This window comes from Rhinoraja longicauda, chromosome 4, assembly GCF_053455715.1.
Source record: "Rhinoraja longicauda isolate Sanriku21f chromosome 4, sRhiLon1.1, whole genome shotgun sequence".
NCBI lineage: Eukaryota > Metazoa > Chordata > Chondrichthyes > Rajiformes > Arhynchobatidae > Rhinoraja > Rhinoraja longicauda.
This window is the reverse complement of record NC_135956.1, coordinates 23265866-23284610: the sequence shown is the minus strand read 5'-3', so window position 1 is coordinate 23284610 and position 18745 is coordinate 23265866. Positions and strand designations below refer to the sequence as shown.

Genomic DNA, 18745 nt, shown 5'->3' with positions numbered 1-18745 from the left:
TGGACAGAGATGTTGTGGGTCCCAGCAGTGGAAAAGAGTGTTTTCACAGAATTCCAACGATCTTTTCAGAGAAAATTCAGATGAGGATTTTATGTTCTTTATGCTAAATGTACTAATTTCTAAACAATCTATACACAAAAGTTACCTTAACTTTTACGGTACTGTTCGGCAACCCAGGGCAATGCAGGAACACTTCCAACTGCATCTTGGTTAGAGGTGTCGTCACAGACTGACCACATTGATGGCAGTGAAATAGGTCACTGTAACATGAACAATCTAACATTTAAAAACCAGGAAAAAGACAACAATTCATTTAACACTTCAATACAGCATGATGATAAGGCAATCTTTGAATAAGATCATTGAGTAGAGGAAAGGAGAGTCATACAGCATGGAAACAAACCACTGTCTAATCGGCATCCATTCACCTTAACCCCATTGTCAAGCACTTGGCATGTAGCTTCTGTGCTCAGGCTATTCAAGTGCTCAACTTGACACTAAACTCTGCTTCCACCATTCCCTTGGGAAGTGTATTCTTGGCATTCACCATCCTCTGGGTGGAAAGGATCCCCCTCAAATCCTCTCTAAATCTCTTACCACTTATCGTAAATTTACATCCTCTAGTACATCACAGACTACAAGAGGAAATTAAATACTCACATTCCGAGGAATATATAGCAACCTAAACACATCCCGAGATGCTGCCTGACCTGCTGAGTTACTCTAGCTTTTTGTGAATAAATCGATTTGTACCAGCATCTGCAGTTGTTTTCTTAAACACATTATATGTGTGTGTTCATATACAAATTGTTTTCATCACAAAAGTATATTGTAAACGTGCTCTGTCATGGTATAATCTGATTAGAAGTCTGTGACCAGTGGTGTACCTCAGGGCATTGGTGCTGGGACAATAGTTGTTTATAATAAATATTAACAACTCACAGGGTAGGAAGTATGATTAGCAAGATTGAGGATCACACAAAAGTTGGCAGTGTTGTGGATAGACAATAGACAATAGACAATAGGTGCAGGAGTAGGCCATTCAGCCCTTCGAGCCAGCACCGCCATTCAATGCGATCATGGCTGATCACTATCAATCAGTACCCCGTTCCTGCCTTCTCCCCATACCCCCTCACTCCGCTATCCTTAAGAGCTCTATCCAGCTCTCTCTTGAAAGCATCCAACGAACTGGCCTCCACTGCCTTCTGAGGCAGAGAATTCCACACCTTCACCACCCTCTGACTGAAAAAGTTCTTCCTCATCTCCGTTCTAAATGGCCTACCCCTTATTCTCAAACTGTGGCCCCTTGTTCTGGACTCCCCCAACATTGGGAACATGTTATCTGCCTCTAATGTGTCCAATCCCCTAATTATCTTATATGTTTCAATAAGATCCCCCCTCATCCTTCTAAATTCCAGTGTATACAAGCCCAATCGCTCCAGCCTTTCAACATACGACAGTCCCGCCATTCCGGGAATTAATCTAGTGAGGAAGGTTGTTTAAGGCTACAGCAAGAGATAAATCAGATGGAAAATTAGATGGAGGTTGGCAGATAGATTGTAAACCTGATAAGTGTGAGTGTGTGGATTTTAGGAACTCAAGTAGGAAATGGTAGGGTGTTTCCAATTTCGGGTAAATCACTCCTGTGCTCCTTTCCCAATCCCACCAGCCCACCCAGGGCCCCCCTCCCTTAATTCACCCTTCATTTCCCTCCCCGTCCGCCCCCACATTACCTAGATTTACCAATTCCCCCACTGTTCCACCTACCCTCATGGGTTTCTTCTCCTTTGGCTCAACTTCTACTTCTGGTTCAATCTATACATCCATACCCTCCATTATCTGGTTTCATCAACCACCAACCAGCATCTGCTCAACTTTCCCCTTCCCACATGTCTCCATTTGCCAAGTCTCCCCCCACCCTTCATCTCGTCAGACCTTCCAACCTTTATCTCACTCCTCCCTTTCACTTGTGTATACTGGCGATCATTCCTCGACACTCTCAGTCCTGATGCAGAGTCCCGACCACCAAAGATTCTAACTCTTGAACCATGCCCTTGTTCTAGTATGGCCTCTAGCACAATCTTGGATTATTAAGTAGATTTATGTCAGTGTGGTCTCTGAAACAATCCACCACTGGGAGCTTAGCTCTGAGGTCTTTGGCTTGGCTGAGTGCAGCAGATGAGCTATTTCAGCAGACACGACTTTGACAGCCATTGAGTCTCCATTACTCCCAGACTCATGTCCTGGCACAGCCTCTAGTGTGATCAGGGTCACTGTGAATGCCCTTGACACTAACATTCTGTCACGTTTGCAACACGTTTTAAAAATAAAACACATTTGCTTTACACTTACAATACCTATCCCACCTCGAAGCACATGAAAAGAAAATATTGCAAGAAGCTTGAATTTAAAAAAAGGCATCTTTTCCATAACAGTCTATCTCTCCCAAGCATTTGAAAAGGAAGTGCTCCAAATGTGTCCAGCCACAAGTTCAACAATAATGCGTTGGGCTCCTGGTGAGAAGCAGCAACAGGGTGGAATCTGCCACCAGCAGTTTAAGTCCATGCCGAAACTTAGAGCGAACTTGCACAAGGATGTCAGATAAATTCCCTAGTGCAAAAACTGACATCAGAGCAGAAGATCTATCCCACTATGTTTGTTTTAAAGAAACCAACATAAAAATTCTGGATTTATAATCATCATCTGTTTTCTAAGGTTATATTAACTAAATTAAGTTTACCCCTGTTTTTATGTAAACATGCTATAGCACAAGGAAACGTTTAATATTCTCACAGGAGTACCAAGGCAAAAATATTAAACAAAAATGTCGTAAGTTACTTTCTAAATTACACAATACGTTTTCATATACTGACCATTCCCCAAGCACCTTTTCCAATTTTCCATTTCCACATTTGTTGCAAACTATCCAGGAGAAAGAAGTGGTCTCATCCACGCCAGCCACAGTTCCTGGAAATAAATGCTTGCTCATAACCATGGGATTAATCAAAATGAACAGATATAAGCAAGACATATAAAAATTATTGATTTGTGCTGCAAGGAAATAATTGAAAAACTTTTAAACATCCAAATTTTACAATTTGCTCACAGATAAACACAGATATTTTCTTCAAAGGTAATAAATCTTATAAGTAAGTCTGAAGAAGAGTCCCGACTCTAATCATCACATATCCATGCTCCCCAGAGATGCTGCCTGACCCATGGAGTTATTCCAGCAGTTTGTATTCTTTAGTATAAACTAGCATCTGCAGTTCCTTGTTTCTACAATAAAGCTTGCACATTCCCTTTCTCCCAAATATACTTAATCTCGCTTCTCTCTAGAATAACCCTTGATATTTCTTTCATGTACTCCCTGTACATTCTAACCGATCTCTGGTGAAGAAAGCTTTCCTTCAATTTTCCATATCTATTCTATCAAACGTCACTCACAAATCTCCTTTGTCACCACTTTGTAATGATGTTTTAGAAAAGGGACTGAGGCACAATGTATCTGCACTGGTTGTTGTAAAATATGTCACAGCTCCTAAAGATGAAATTTTGCAAAGATATTTTCAAAATATATTTACATCTTTTTTATATTTAGTGTTTTACGGCTCATTTACAGAGTGTTCTGGGCCAAATAAGTACATAAAATGATTAAGTGGATTTAGTCATAGAATTAATGTGTCCAAAGTCCATTGTAAACATTAAGAGAAACAAACATGTTTGCATTGATTCATTTTAAACACCTTAGTCATCTAAACCAAATAAGTGATTCTAAGATCACAACAAAAAAATGGAAAGCAATTGCACACTAACGCACTATGAAATGCTTTTGTAAATGTAGCTTCATTCCCCAGAGTCTGTCTATACCCATCTCCATTCCCTAAAGTCTGTCTGTACCCTGTTCCTGCGCCCAAGAGACACTAGCTTCACAATAACATGATTCATCAACAACAAGGACATGATAATGAGATCCCACTAAACAAGTGGATCTGGAAATGGGTTCATCCAGAATTGATCCCCAGTTCAGAATGGGTTCATCCAGAATTGATCCCCTTGATGTTAAGATTAAGGATTATTTCAATTATGTCGGTGAGGAGGCCAGTACTACCAGGCCATTGTAAAAATGATGTTAGTCCACAGGGAACTCTTTAAACCGGAAGGAAAGGCACTTTGCCTTTCAGGAAAGTATCGGGAATCTTAGAATTTGTGGAACACGTACAAAGCAATGATTAGAGGTTGGCGAGGTAGGAGCTTAGTCGTGGTAGAGTAGAGGCTGGGATTGGTGGTGGTGAGGTAGGGGTAGGTCATAGTGGGATAGGGGTTCACCAACAACTTCTCCTGGACCACCCATATTAAAGCAACGTCCAAGAAAGCACACCAACACTTCTACTTCCTTAGAAGGCTTAGGATGTTTGGCATGTCCCCTACAACTCTCATCGACTTCTGGATGCACCATAGAAAGCATTTTATATGGATGCATCGCAGCTAGGTTTGGGAATAGCTCCATCCAAGACCGCAAAAAATGACAGCGAATTGTGGACGCAGCCCAGCTCATCACACAAACCAACCTCCCTTCTATTGACTTCATTTATACCTCGTGTTGCCTCGGCAAGGCCAGCAGCATAATCACACTGGCCACTCCCTCTTCTCCCCTCACCCATCAGGCAAAAGGTATAGAAGTGTGAAAACGCACACCACCAGATTCAAGGATAGTTTCTTCCCAGCTGTTATCAGGCAACTGAATCATCCTACCACATTCTACCAGAGAGCAGTGCTGAACTATGATCTACCTCTTTCGTGACCCTCGTACTATGCTTGATTGGACTTTGCTGGCTTTACCTTGGACTAAACGTTATTCCCTTATCATGTATATATACACTGTAAATGGATCGATTGTAACCATGTATTGTCTTTCTGCTGACTGGCTAGTATGCAACAAAAGCTTTTCACTGTACCTTGGTACATGTGACAATAAACTAAACTGAACTGGTGCAGAGATGTGGTGTAGTAGAGAGTCGCTTGTGATGGCATGGGGGTTTTATTACGATGGGCTAGAGATCTTGGTACAGTTGTGCAGGTTGTTGGTTTGGTAGGGTAGGGGATTTGGCCATGGTGGGATCGGGGACTTGGTCATGGTGGGATAGGGGTCTTGGTCATGGTGGGATAGGATCTTCAATGTGGTGGGATAGGATCTTCAATGTGGTGGGGTAGGGACTATCGCAGTGGGATAGGTTGGCTTGGTGGAGTAGGGGGCTGGTTTCATGGATTAGGGGACTAGTTTGTTGGAGTAGAGGATTGTTTGGTGGGGTGGGGAGTCGGTTTGGTAGGTTGGGGAGTTGTTGCCTCCATCTGTAGATTAAGGTGATGGTGTTGGATGCAACAATCTGCAACCGCCCATGTTTGGAACATGGATTGGAGAATAGTACTTCCTACATCAAGCTTTAATGTATATATTTTTTAATCCCTTATTTCCCCAGTCTGGATGAAAGTTTTTCACATTAAAATGGATAAATTTGCTCAAAATATTTGAGACGTAATCTTTCTGTCATCATACTTAACCAAAAGAGTTAGAAACACAGTCTTACCATGAACTGTACATATAGAATTTACTTTGGTCGTAGCACTGAGTTCATCAAGGATAACTTGTCCAGTCAATGTAGATGCTTCCTGGTTTTCATTGCACTGAGACACTGATTTCTGGAGTGAAAGTACAGTACCCTCAGCACAAACAACGGAGTCTAACAAAAAAAAGTTGTCACCATGATAGAAGATTACATGAAAATGAATTCAGCATTTTGTAGAACGTATGTGTAGACCACGTGTATTAAAAGCATTGGTTCTTTTCCCTTTCTATGACATTTTGAATACGTAAGTCTAAAGATAGAAGCCACTATGTTGAAATATAAAAGTAATGTCATCAAACCAAAGAAATAAAAGTCTGCTAAAGAAATTCCAACTTCTGTTGTGATTCAACTTTTTGAAACATATTACAAGCAGTAATACAAAAGATGACAACGGTCATCAACTGTACAACAAGATAAGGTTAGAAGGATATGGACTAAACCCAGGCAAATTGGACTTGGTTGGCATGGACGAGTTGGGCCGAAGGGCCTGTTTCTGTGCTGAATGACTCTATGACTTCCCTGAGATAAATAAAACAGATATTCAATGTCACTTGCAACTTATCAACAAATTAATAGTTCTAAATATTTAGCTTTGATACCATGCTGGTCACTTTGTTTGAAGTTTCTGATTCTGGCATCTCGGCATTGTGTGAATATTGTGGAGTCCAGAATTTGTGGAAAAAGGCCAGAAAGATGTGCCTCCAAATATTGTCATTACCTTGCCTCAACCAGTGTAACATGTCTGATTTCCTTAGCCAATGTACTGTGTGATTAATTATTTACAATATTTGTGGACATGCCTTCAGTCGTCAAGCCCCAAAACTCTAAAGACCCATGCCAACCTCCTGTTTATTTTTCTCTCTCAAAAAGCATGCCTTAGAACCTCTTTAACAAGTCTTTTCATCATCTGTTCTAATGGTCAGAAAGTATCATTCTCATAAAGTCACAACTTACTGATGCTTTTCTGTGGAAGTTCTGGTTTCCAGCACAGATTGATCCCCAAGTCAGCAGTGGCAATAGCTCTATGCTGCACTAGTGGACTCTTCATCGAGTCAAACAGGTAATATGAACTTATGCAGACTTATCAGTTCAGAGCCAGAGCAGTCTCACTGGTGAGCTTATGTCAGGTTTCACCTGGTATAAATGACCAGGTGAAGGTTTAACAGCCATCTGTACCAGAAACAGAACAATGAAATTCTTACTTGCTGAAGCTTAGCAGGCCCATTATTGCAACAACACACAAATAAATATACAATAATCAATCATATAATAAATTAATAAGCAGTAATACTCAGTCATAACAATGCAAAACCGAAGTATGTATTGCTACCAAAACAAAGTTCAGTCAGTCGTGGTTACCGAGGAAGGGTTATGGTTAGTGTTGTGCTGTGTTCAAGAGTCTGATAGTTGCTAGAAAAATATGTTCTTAAACCTGGAGGCCTGAGTTTTCAGGTGTCTGTACCTTCTTCCCAATGGTAGTAGCAGGGTGAGAGCGTAGCTAGGGTGGTGTGGGTCTTTGATGATATTAGCGGTCTTTTTGAAGGGAACGCCTTTTGTAGATCCCTTCGATGGAGGCGATATTAGTATTTGTAATGGACTGGGCAATTTCCACCACTTTCTGTAGCGTTCTTCGTTCCTGGGTAGTAGAGCTACCGAACCAGGCTGTGTAGCAAACAGTGATATGCTCTCTACCATATATCTGTAGAGGTTTGACAGAATATTTGGTGATATAACAAATCTCCTCAATCTTCTCACAAAGAACATTGAAGAACTTTCTTTGTGATTGCATCAGTGCGCCTGGTCCATGAAAGATCTTCAGAGATATGTATGCCCAGGTGCTTGAAGCTGTTGACTCTCTCCATTGCCGTCCTGTCGATGAAGACAGGTTCATGGATCCTTGGCTTTCCCTTCCTGAACCCAACATTCAGCTCCTTGATAGAAAGGTTGTTGTTCTGGTCAGGGCCATCTTTACAGCATTGTGGGCCCCGGGCAAAGCAGTGTACTGGGGCCCCTCCTCCTCCCACCCTCCCCGTCGCCCCCACCATTACTCTCCCCCACCCCCCTTTCCCTACCAGCCCCCCCCCTGTCATGCCGGCGAAAAGCACTTACCGAAAAGCACTTAGCGATGGACTTAGGGTGCTACATTGTTGCAAAAAGCACTTACAGATCGCTGTGAGAAGCACTTAGGGATGGAAAATTTTGCGAAAAAAGCACTTATTGAACCTATATTTTTAAAGTAGTATTTATTTATTGCAAGTCACTTAACATACACAGATCAGCATGGGGCCCCGGGCAAGTGCCCATCAGGCCCATGCGTTAAGACGGCCCTGGTTCTGGTACCATTCAATCAGGTTATTAATCTCCCTCCGGTACTCTGTTGTACAAACTCCACACAGAAGCACCTGCGGTCAGGTTTGAATCTTTGCCAAACTTTTCTATCTAACTTTTTCACTTCTTCAAATGACTCTACTTTAAAACCTATTTGACCAATCTTTTCATCGTCTAGGGCCAGGGAGTATTTTTCTCATAAAATCACTGGTGTCAAAGATAGAGGCTGCCCTAGCTGCATCACTGTTCCATCCACAGAGCTGCGGAAATACAGATTTATTTTCCTATTATTTAATTAAGTTAATTTAAATGTTTTAAAATTATTTTTCAGTATGTTTTTATTGTATTTATCGTAAAATAAAAAACATATATGTTACATTTTATTTTGGAAGCTTTGTTTAAAAACAGACTCCAAGCTGTACTGAACATTAATGGCATTGACAAACATTAAGTAACTCTGGTAGCTTCAGCAATGGGTAAGTCTGGGAGAAAGGGGAGAGTTGTGGTTTGTAGATCAGGGAAGTGGTAGGAAGGAGGTTCCCAGAGGAACACTGCATACGGGACTGTGCTGGAAAAAGCAGTTCCAATTCTGCACAAATAATTTCCCGTCTCTAAACTTCCATAAGTTTCTTGATCATTTATTGCTTCCAGTATTACACATCGCCTGTAACTTCCTGTTGGAATTCTTCCAGTCTGGTTTCCAGCTAACCCGTAACATGCCAACAATTCCAGCCAAAGCGATGAATGCAATTTTCTGTGTTTTCAGTGAGGTGTATAAACTCTTTCTCTGCTCAATCTCCCTGCTCCACCGACAGACCCAATTATGCCATCTTCCACCAGACATCACTCCTCCATGTCAACTCTATCAAACTGTCTATCCCTGGTTTCATCGTTATTTATCCAGTCAAAATTTGCCTACTTCCTTGAATAGTTTCTGCTCTCACTCCTACCCTTTCACCTCCAGAGCCGTTAAGAATTCTTTGTTACTTCTCTACTCTTCCTCATTCATGTGCTCCATCACGTCATCAAATCAGACTTGAGGTTCACTTCTTGTGGCTTCATTTTCCAGAGTGGTAGGACTGCCAGTCTGATATGAAATCACCCAAAGTATGGATGAGTCTCAAATGTAGCTTATTATCAGAATGCTGAAATTATTCTCATTTGAATCGATAATATACTTTGCTCCCTTGCCACTAATCTTGCCACATGCTTCAGCTGAACCAAAGTTAGCATGAGGTTATAGTTTATCTGAGATGATTGTCCACTTCCCTGTGTAATTGGATCTTCAATTTCCTCATTGGCAGACCACAATCAATACGAATTGACAACAACACTCTTCTTCCATGATTCCTCAAGGCTATGTACTCAGTCCCCTGCTCTACTCTACACCCATGACTGTGTAGACAGGCACACCACCAAAGCAATATTTAAATACACCAACAATACCAACATTGTTGGATAAATAACGGGTAACAATGAGTCAGAGTCCGGTTGAAACACTGATTGAATAGTGCTGGGAACACTGTCAAAGGTATTTATAGGAGGTGCTGCCTCAAAATGACAGCTCATATCATCAAAGACCCACACCAACCTGGCCAGCTTTTATCTCACTACTATCATCGGGCAGAAGGTACTGAAAACCATGACCATCAGGTTCAAGAACAGCTATTTCTCAATAAGCATCAGGATTTAGAACACTAAACAACACGACCTAATCAACTATGATCTTCCATGGATCCTGTCATTGGATGGACTCTAGACTCAATTTTGCACTGTTATGGCTGCCTAGTATTGTTATTCATTTATTGATTCTTGAATATTATATCTTTATCTCGGTGTTGTTGAGTTAATGGGCCTGTTATGCAGCAGCAAGTAAGAATTTCATTGTTCCGTTGTCGGTACATTTAACACAATTAAATGCTTTATAAGTTGTTCAATACAATTTGTTTTGCAATGTTCCTTCCTACCTCCCAATTCTAAGCCTTCCAAATGATTTCAGTATTTTAATGTCATGCTCTTCATAATCCCTTTGGTTTCTAAATCCCTTTGGTTTATAAAACATCCTGAAGAGATATCTTCTAGAATTTTTTTAATGAACCAAGACTTACCTGTTTCAACTATGGCATCTTTGAACATAATACTGTTGGATATTCCACCATTTAGTGATTTAATAATCTCAGAACCCAGCATGCAGAATGAGGTGACACAGATTGAGATGGTTCTAGGTAGTCCAAAATCAACACTTGCAGATTGCAGTGTTGAATCAGTCACAAAAAACCAATCGTTCTTGCCAGAGAGTTGAGTGGATTTTTGATCCTATGAAGAAATACTTCAGTATTAAATACTACTAAATTTACTAGAATATCAGCTATAAATTGGATTGATACACAAGAATATACATTTTCAAAAGACTTTATGCATGGGCATAACAAATGCTATGTTGGATAATTTAGCTGTCACTAAAATTAACTGCCAAGCTGATCCTGTGCAGCTCTGGCAAAAGAATTTACAAGATTAAACACAGCAAGAATACAGCACACAAGAGGCCATTTGGCTCAGAGCTTCCAGAAACTCTTTGCAAAAGCAATCCCACCAGATTATCATACTTTTACTCATATTTATTTCATTTCAAGTAGTTATCCAGATCCTTTTTGAGCACCACAATTGAACTCACCCTTTTCTCCTTTGGTAAACTTAATTATTTAACTAATCACCCTTCAGTGAAAGTCTTCTGGCCCCTGACCATTGTGCCAATAGGCTCAGCTTCTCCTCGTCTATTCTAATTTATCACATGATTGCAAATTTCTCTATATGATATTCTCTCAACCTCCTCTGTTCCAAGACAATCCCAGCTTTTCATATAACTAAAAACCCTCATCCCTCTGGACTCATTCTAGTAAACCTCCTCTGCACCCGCTCTACTTCATTACATTTTTCTTAAAGTATGGTACCCAGAACTTGATACAACACTTACATTGTGGACAACCCGCTATCTTGCAAATACTCATTGTGAGCTTGCATTCCCGACTTATATTTATAAAGCCCAGGATCCAAAATGCTTTTTTAAAACCAATTTCTATAGGCTGGGTTTGTTTTCCCCGGAGAAGTGGGGAGCCTGAGGAATGACCTGATAGAGGTATATATAACACAGAGTTGCAAGTAAAAAACCTCACAGACAAAAGAGCATAGCTTTAAGGTGTGAGGTAGGGGGATTGGAGGAGATTATGAGAGGGATTTTTTTCACACAGAGTCTGGAATGCACTGCCTCATGAGATGATGGAGACAGATATCCTCACGACATTTTAAAAAAAACATCTAGGAAAGCACTTGTGGGCAGGGCATAGAAGGCTTTGAATCTTATGCAGGTAAATTGAATTAGTGTGGATAAATACATCACAGGGCATGTTCATGGTGAGCAGAAGGGCCTGTTTATGTGATTATATGATTCCATACAGCAAAGGTGACCCTGAACTTGTCAGTTTAATTTTCCATCCCATGCTGACTTCTGTCTTTGATTCCCACAATGTTCTAAAGAAACCCAACGTAATATCTAGGAAATGCATCTCATCCATTGTCTTGGCATGTTGTATGCTCTGGAATCAATACTGAACTTTAGATAACTAGCCTCTAGTCTGTGTCAGAACAGTTCTAATGTAAGGATCCGAGGAGATTGAAGAACTGAAGGAAATGAGTATGAGTAAAGAAAAGTATGAGAAAAGCTTGTGGGACTAAAAGGTGGTAAATCCCAGCAATCTAATGATTTCCATCCCACCATTTTGAAGGGAGTGGCTTCATAATGCACACTCAGTTATCTTCCAAAATTCTGCAGATTCTGGAATGTAGGGTATTACGTATAATCCTCTATTTAAAGGGAAAGTGATATCAGGGAACATCAGACCTGTAAGCCTAACATCATTACTAAGGAGCAGGTTGGAAACAAAAATGAAGGATATAATTATGGGAGACATTGCAAAGAATAATAGCAAAGAGCAGTCAGCAAGGATATATGAAAGGAAAATTAGGTTTGACTAATCTACTGAAGTTCTTTGAGGATATGACTAGTAGATAAAGGAAAACCACTTTGTACTATGCCTCCTATTATTTGACAACCTTTTCCTGTACTCGAGTTTGATTGCTGAAATAATAACTGAATCTTCACTCTGAATTTTTCTCTCCCTCCAAAATTTTGCAACACAATAGAACTGCCACAAAAATAAAAGTTGCAACAACACCACACTCTGATTCCCTGATTGATCTTGATTGTGTACTTGGATATATGAACCGTGGCCTTACAGACGAACTGTACAGGGGATGTTACAAAGTCAGTAGGTCTGAACTATGGCCTTTAATTTTTTTTGGGAATATTTACATTAAAATATTTTGAGGTTGAAAATTACTTGTGCTGAGCTAACAACAGGAATTAATTTCAAATTAGCAATATTTTCCATAGATCAGAAATAATGCACTTTGACATAATGCAATACGGGGAGAAAAGATGAGGTACGAGGGTAAACTAGCCAATAATATAAAGGAGGATAGTAAAAGCTTTTTTAGGTATGTAAAGAGGAAAAAAATAGTCAAGGCAAATGTGGGTCCCTTGAAGACAGAAGCAGGGGAATTTATTATGGGGAACAAGGAAATGGCAGACGAGTTGAACCGGTACTTTGGATCTGTCTTCACTAAGGAGGATACAAACAATCTCCCAGATGTTCTAGTGGCCAGAGATCCTAGGGTAACAGAGGAACTGGAGGAAATCCACATTAGGCAGGAAAAAGTTTTGGGTAGACTGATGGGACTCAAGGCTGATAAATCCCCAGGGCCTGATGGTCTGCATCCCAGGGTGCTCAAGGAGGTGGCTCTAGAAATTGTGGACGCATTAGTGATTATTTTCCAATGTTCTATAGATTTCGGGTCAGTTCCTGTGGATTGGAGGGTAGCTAATGTTATCCCACTTTTCAAGAAAGGAGGGAGAGAGAAAACGGGAAATTATAGACCAGTTAGTCTGACATCAGTGGTGGGGAAGATGCTGGAGTCAATTATAAAAGACGAAATTGCGGAGCATTTGGATAGCAGTAACAGGATCGTTCCGAGTCAGCATGGATTTACGAAGGGGAAATCGTGCTTGACTAAACTACTGGAATTTTTTGAGGATGTAACTAGGAAAATTGACTGGGGAGAGCCGGTGGATGTGGTGTACATCGACTTTCAGAAAGCCTTCGACAAGGTCCCACATAGGAGATTGGTGGGCAAAATTAGAGCACATGGTATTGGAGGTAGGGTACTGACATGGATAGAAAGTTGGTTGACAGACAGAAAGCAAAGAGTGGGGATAAATGGGTCCCTTTCAGAATGGCAGGCAGTGACTAGTGGGGTACCGCAAGGCTCGGTGTTGGGACCGCAGCTATTTACAATATACATCAATGACTTGGATGAAGGGATTAAAAGTACCATTAGCAAATTTGCAGATGATACAAAGCTGGGTGGCAGTGTGAACTGTGAGGAAGATGCTATGAGGTTGCAGGGTGACTTGGACAGGTTGTGTGAGTGGGCGGATGCTTGGCAGATGCAGTTTAATGTGGATAAGTGTGAGGTTATCCACTTTGGTGGTAAGAATAGGAAGGCAGATTATTATCTGAATGGTGTCAAGTTAGGAAAAGGGTACGTACAACGTGATCTGGGTGTCCTAGTGCATCAGTCACTGAAAGGAAGCATGCAGGTACAGCAGGCAGTGAAGAAAGCCAATGGAATGTTGGCCTTCATAACAAGAGGAGTTGAGTATAGGAACAAAGAGGTCCTTCTGCAGTTGTACAGGGCCCTAGTGAGACCGCACCTGGAGTACTGTGTGCAGTTTTGGTCTCCAAATTTGAGGAAGGATATTCTTGTTATTGAGGGCGTGCAGCGTAGGTTTACTAGGTTAATTCCCGGAATGGCGGGACTGTCATATGTTGAAAGACTGGAGCGACTAGACTTGTATACACTGGAATTTAGAAGGATGAGAGGGGATCTTATTGAAACGTATAAGATTATTAAGGGGTTGGACACATTAGAGGCAGGAAACATGTTCCCAATGTTGGGGGAGTCCAGAACCAGGGGCCACAGTTTAAGAATAAGGGTAGGCCATTTAGAACAGAGATGAGGAAAAACTTTTTCAGTCAGAGAGTTGTGAATCTGTGGAATTCTCTGCCTCAGAGGGCAGTGGAGGCCAATTCTCTGAATACATTCAAGAGAGAGCTAGATAGAGCTCTTAAGGATAGCGGAGTCAGGGGGTATGGGGAGAAAGCAGGAACGGGGTACTGATTGAGAATGATCAGCCATGATCACATTGAATGGCGGTGCTGGCTCGAAGGGCCGAATGGCCTACTCCTGCACCTATTGTCTATTGTCAACTTGTCTATTGTCTAATTCACTTTGGTTAAATCGCAACTGAATAAGAATTGCCTTTGTACTATCGTGAGTTCCGCTGCACAGTAGGAATTTACCTGCATCAAACTCTTCAGAATTATGAAAATGAGAGCATATAACTATCTGGAATGTGATTTTCATGCTCGCAAGATCTTGTCAAGCACTTAGTGGCCGTTATAATATGTCTTAAGTTGCAGTGATAAAATAATTCACAATATAAAAATACAGCAGCAGGCAATTCTGATACAGCAGGATCTCACAAACTGTTTCCAATTAAGAGGGCAGAACTGGCTTCGTTTTCAGGCCACATATATGTGGGGCAGCAATTCCACACAACTGCACCAAAATGCCAGGCTACAACCTTTAGATTCGGCATGTACAAGATCAAACATTTACTCAGTAACTTCCAAGAGAGTAAATAACTATAATAACATATCTTGGCATTTTAAACGTATTTTTTAAGCTGTTCATACCTGGAGCTTTCTGTAAATGACTTCTGCTTTGAAACTACATCGTTGATTTTCAGGAAACTGCTGAAATTAGATTGGAAACAATGCAATAGTTAATCAACCACAACTGTACATTAGTTGAAACATACATTGATATTTGCTGCATAATAAAGCTAACACTTCAAATAATCCAGTAATTACATAATACTCTCACATTGAATTATATAAATGCGAGTTGCTTTATTGATATGTTTGGCGAGTGAATTTTGTTGAAAGAAAGGAATTGTTGTAATGATTACCTTCACCATATTCCGGCAACTAAGATACCATTGAGCTGTGATAAAATGGTGTTGACAGTTACAAATTTCAGGCTTGCCTTTAATATTCTCATCGGTTGATTATTTCTGTATACTAGAAAGATATCTTTTGATTCCTACTTCCTAACCTGAGTTCATTTCTAGCTATAAAGTGCAATGAAATTCCCTAGAGGCATGAAATACACTACATAATTACACATCTTGCAAGGGAAAATCTAACAATTATAATGACAGCCAAGATCATTACCACTTTTGGGTCTCCTCCCAATAACATCTGGTCACCATTGATCAGAAGCCTATACAGATCAGTCATATAAAAAACAGCGGATTCGAATCGGGCCTGCCTGTCTTTATCTCCTCAGCCAAGACGTTTAAATTTAAGTGATTTGACTTTCTATCATCTGCCAGGCATCCCAAATAAGCAACGGAATCCATCTGATGAGGAATCCCTAGTCTGATAAATCCAACTCCAAAAGCACTCAAAAAGCTCAAGACAAAGCAGCCTGTTCGACAGGCAAACCATTTACCATCCCACACATACATTTCCTGCACCACTGGCATACTGTGCCTACAAATGTGCACCTTCCACAAAATGTACTGGCTACATCCTTTTTGGCAGCACCTCCCAATGCCACACTAGCAACCATCAAAAAGGATAAGAGTAACAGGTGCAATGGAGACAGTCCTCATCGTACATCCTCCTTTTTAATCACTGTTCCTTCAGCATCGGCAGGGCTAAATCTTAGAATTCCCTCCCCGCAATACTGTTCAAGCAGATTCACCAGAATAACTGCAACATACTGCTGCTACTTCTCAGGGCAATTATCATACTGCTGCTACTTCTCAGGGCAAGGGAGAGGCAATAAATGCTGGCATTCCACGCCTCAATTTTTTAGAAGATCATGATTATCAACTGACGGTACAGTATAAAAGTCAAAGCAGACTCAGTTACATTATTAAATCTCCAAAAATGTGACGAGGGGGTGGAATTTCAAACCTCCTACATATTTAACTTCCAGCTCTGGGCTCCTGGACCAAGCTCTGCAGTTTATTTTTTTCAAAAGCTCACTGAATTCAAGCATAGATCTATTTATCAAGATAATATTGAAGAGAATTAACAATGAATGGAATGGATGTGGAGAAGATGTTTCCTGGATGTGGAGAGGATGTTTCCACTAGTGGGAGAGCCTAGGACTAAAGGTCAGCCTCAGAATTAAAGGACGTTCTTTTCGGAAGGAGATGAGGAGAAACGTCTTTAGTTAGGGAGTGGTGAACCTGTGGAATTATTTGCCACATAAGGCTCTGGATATGTCAGTGGATATTTTTAAGGCAGAGATAGATAGATTCCTGATTAGTCCATGTGTTAGAAGTTATGGGGCGAAGGCAGAAGAATGAGGTTAGGATGGAGAGATAGATCAGCCATGATTGAAAGGTGGAGTAGACCTGACGGGCAGAATGCCCTCATTCTATTCCTATCACTTATGACTTTATGACCTAATATTCAGAAATGAATAAATTAAACAGCACCAGAAAATAGAAACAGATATTGGGACATGCAGTTAACATATGTTCAAATGCACCATGAAAGTTTTGTGCACTGTTCATTAAACTTTAATGACTTATCAGATGACAAACTTCTACACTGATAAATGTCTCAGCACTGAGTTCTAATTTGGGGAATGAATAGCACCTTCTGAAGCTAGCATGGACTACTTTAAACCAGTCTGTTCCACTGAATACGTAGATGCACTCTACTTCAAGAACAAGTTAGATTGAGTGCAGCAGCAAGTACAACCTGGTCAAATGATATGGACAGCTTAGAAGAAGGCGATTATTAAAATTTCCATTGCTGTATTGAACACTTGCTGGGAGAAGGGCAATGAAGGGCAGGATGTGAATTGTCTCTTGGGACCTGATTAAGTGGGAGAAGGGGGGCCAGGGGGGCAATACCAAGAACTAAAAACCAAGAAAGGCTGTTCAAAGTTCAGTGATCTCTCAGCTGATTAGTGGCAATTTTTTTCCCCCTGTTGTAACTTTCGTTTTCCTCTTTCAGCATTCACGCTTCCTTGACTGAAACAGAAAGAGAAATAAGCCCATAATACCTCTCACATTTCATTTACAACATCACAAGGTGTTTTAAAACCAATTAAGTCCCTCTTCGCATATCTGCAACTATTATTTGAGCATCACTTTGAATGTAGGGAAAGTCACTTTTTCACACTTTTCTTTATAAATCTGCTCTTTCCCTGTGTAGGTGCAACACAATATTCTGCACTCTGTTTATTTTCTCATTTGCACTACCTGTTGTACTCATGTCCAATCTGATTTGCCTGGATAGTACGCAAAACTAAGCTTTTCACCATATCTCGGTAAACGTGGCAATAATAAACCAATACCAATATCAAAGGGGCAGTATACAGCCAACTTCTGTCAACAGAAATGTGAGAAATAACAGATGACCTATTTTCAAAAAGAGACTGAAGGATAAATATTAGTAAGCACACCAGGTATAACTCTGCTGGACTTCTTTGAAATGGTGCCACAGGATGTTTCCACCCAGATGAGAGAACAGATGTAGCCTTGGTTTAACAGTACAGCACTGCATCAGTACTAAACCAGACTATCAGCCAAGTACTTTGTGTAAATTGAACCCAGAATCACTGAGGCAAAAATGCTTTACACCAGACTGGAAGAAAGATCATGGGCAACAGCTCATAAAGATTAGTGCCTGACGATGCAATAAAATTCTAGGGCTTTTTGTGTGGAACTGTCCAAGTTACATTTTTTATAAGAGGCTGGACTTTAAATCTAGATGACTATTCATGGCATGGTAAGAAATGTGCTATCTTCATCAATTTCAGGTTGAAACAACAAGAACTTTTTTACTAGAATCAACACCATAAAGGAAAGCACTGAGACTGAAACAACCACAACACAATAAGTATTTTGTTAAGTGTATTATCAGGAGCAGGCTATGAATCAAGCTCTACATAAAACTTGAAATATTTGACATGTTGACAGAACATTCAGTTACCTGAAGAATATATTTTAAATCGTGTATTGCTGCAGGTCGATAGAGGTCAGATATAGTTTCATTCTGAAGCACCTCCACTCCACCCTCCCCTGGGAGAGGGGCAAGAACATAGCAAAAACTTGGAACAGGCAGAATTTCGTCAGATGCCAAATTTATATGCTAGGATTAAAAAAAAATGGTACATTACTTTCAATTGACATTACAAATGACAAATCAATCATCTTGCAGCATTTTCTATATGAGCAGTATGACAAGGGCCATCACCACTTGATGAAAGCTGTCTTGCCCACAGCACCACAACTCAGTAATATTTTATTTATAAAGAAGTTTATGCAATGTTTCTTAACTTTGATTTCCAGCACAAAGCTAAATGATGACTCAGACAAATAAAGTTTCAAAAAATAAATTTGTCTGTTCAATACATCGCTAGAGTAACACTGCACAATGCTGAGTTATAATTTTACTGCTTGTCAAAGGAGCCAAAACAACACAAATATAGCCAGATCACATTTATGCAGTTGAAGGTACCAAACCAAAAAATAATAGGCACATGGACAAGATTTTGTTGTGAGCAGCAAGCTGCCCATA

At 40.4% G+C, this 18745-nt stretch overlaps 1 protein-coding gene across 5 annotated transcripts in view; it reads right to left on the bottom strand.

Annotated features, from left to right (window-relative positions):
- Positions 1-18745, bottom strand: part of spidr (scaffold protein involved in DNA repair) — a 187286-nt gene that overhangs the window by 6110 nt on the left and 162431 nt on the right. The window contains exons 13-18 of one of the 5 annotated variants that reach the window (XM_078397363.1): positions 18158-18316; positions 14831-14890; positions 10064-10271; positions 5589-5741; positions 2874-2967; positions 146-260 (exon numbers count right to left, since the gene is read on the bottom strand). In XM_078397363.1, the coding sequence (XP_078253489.1) occupies positions 146-260; positions 2874-2967; positions 5589-5741; positions 10064-10271; positions 14831-14890; positions 18158-18316 (789 nt within the window). Of the gene's footprint in view, positions 1-145; positions 277-2873; positions 2968-5588; positions 5742-10063; positions 10272-14830; positions 14891-18157; positions 18317-18745 lie in introns of those variants that run through there. The other 4 variants (XM_078397365.1, XM_078397364.1, XM_078397367.1 and 1 more) reach the window with 4 other exon arrangements.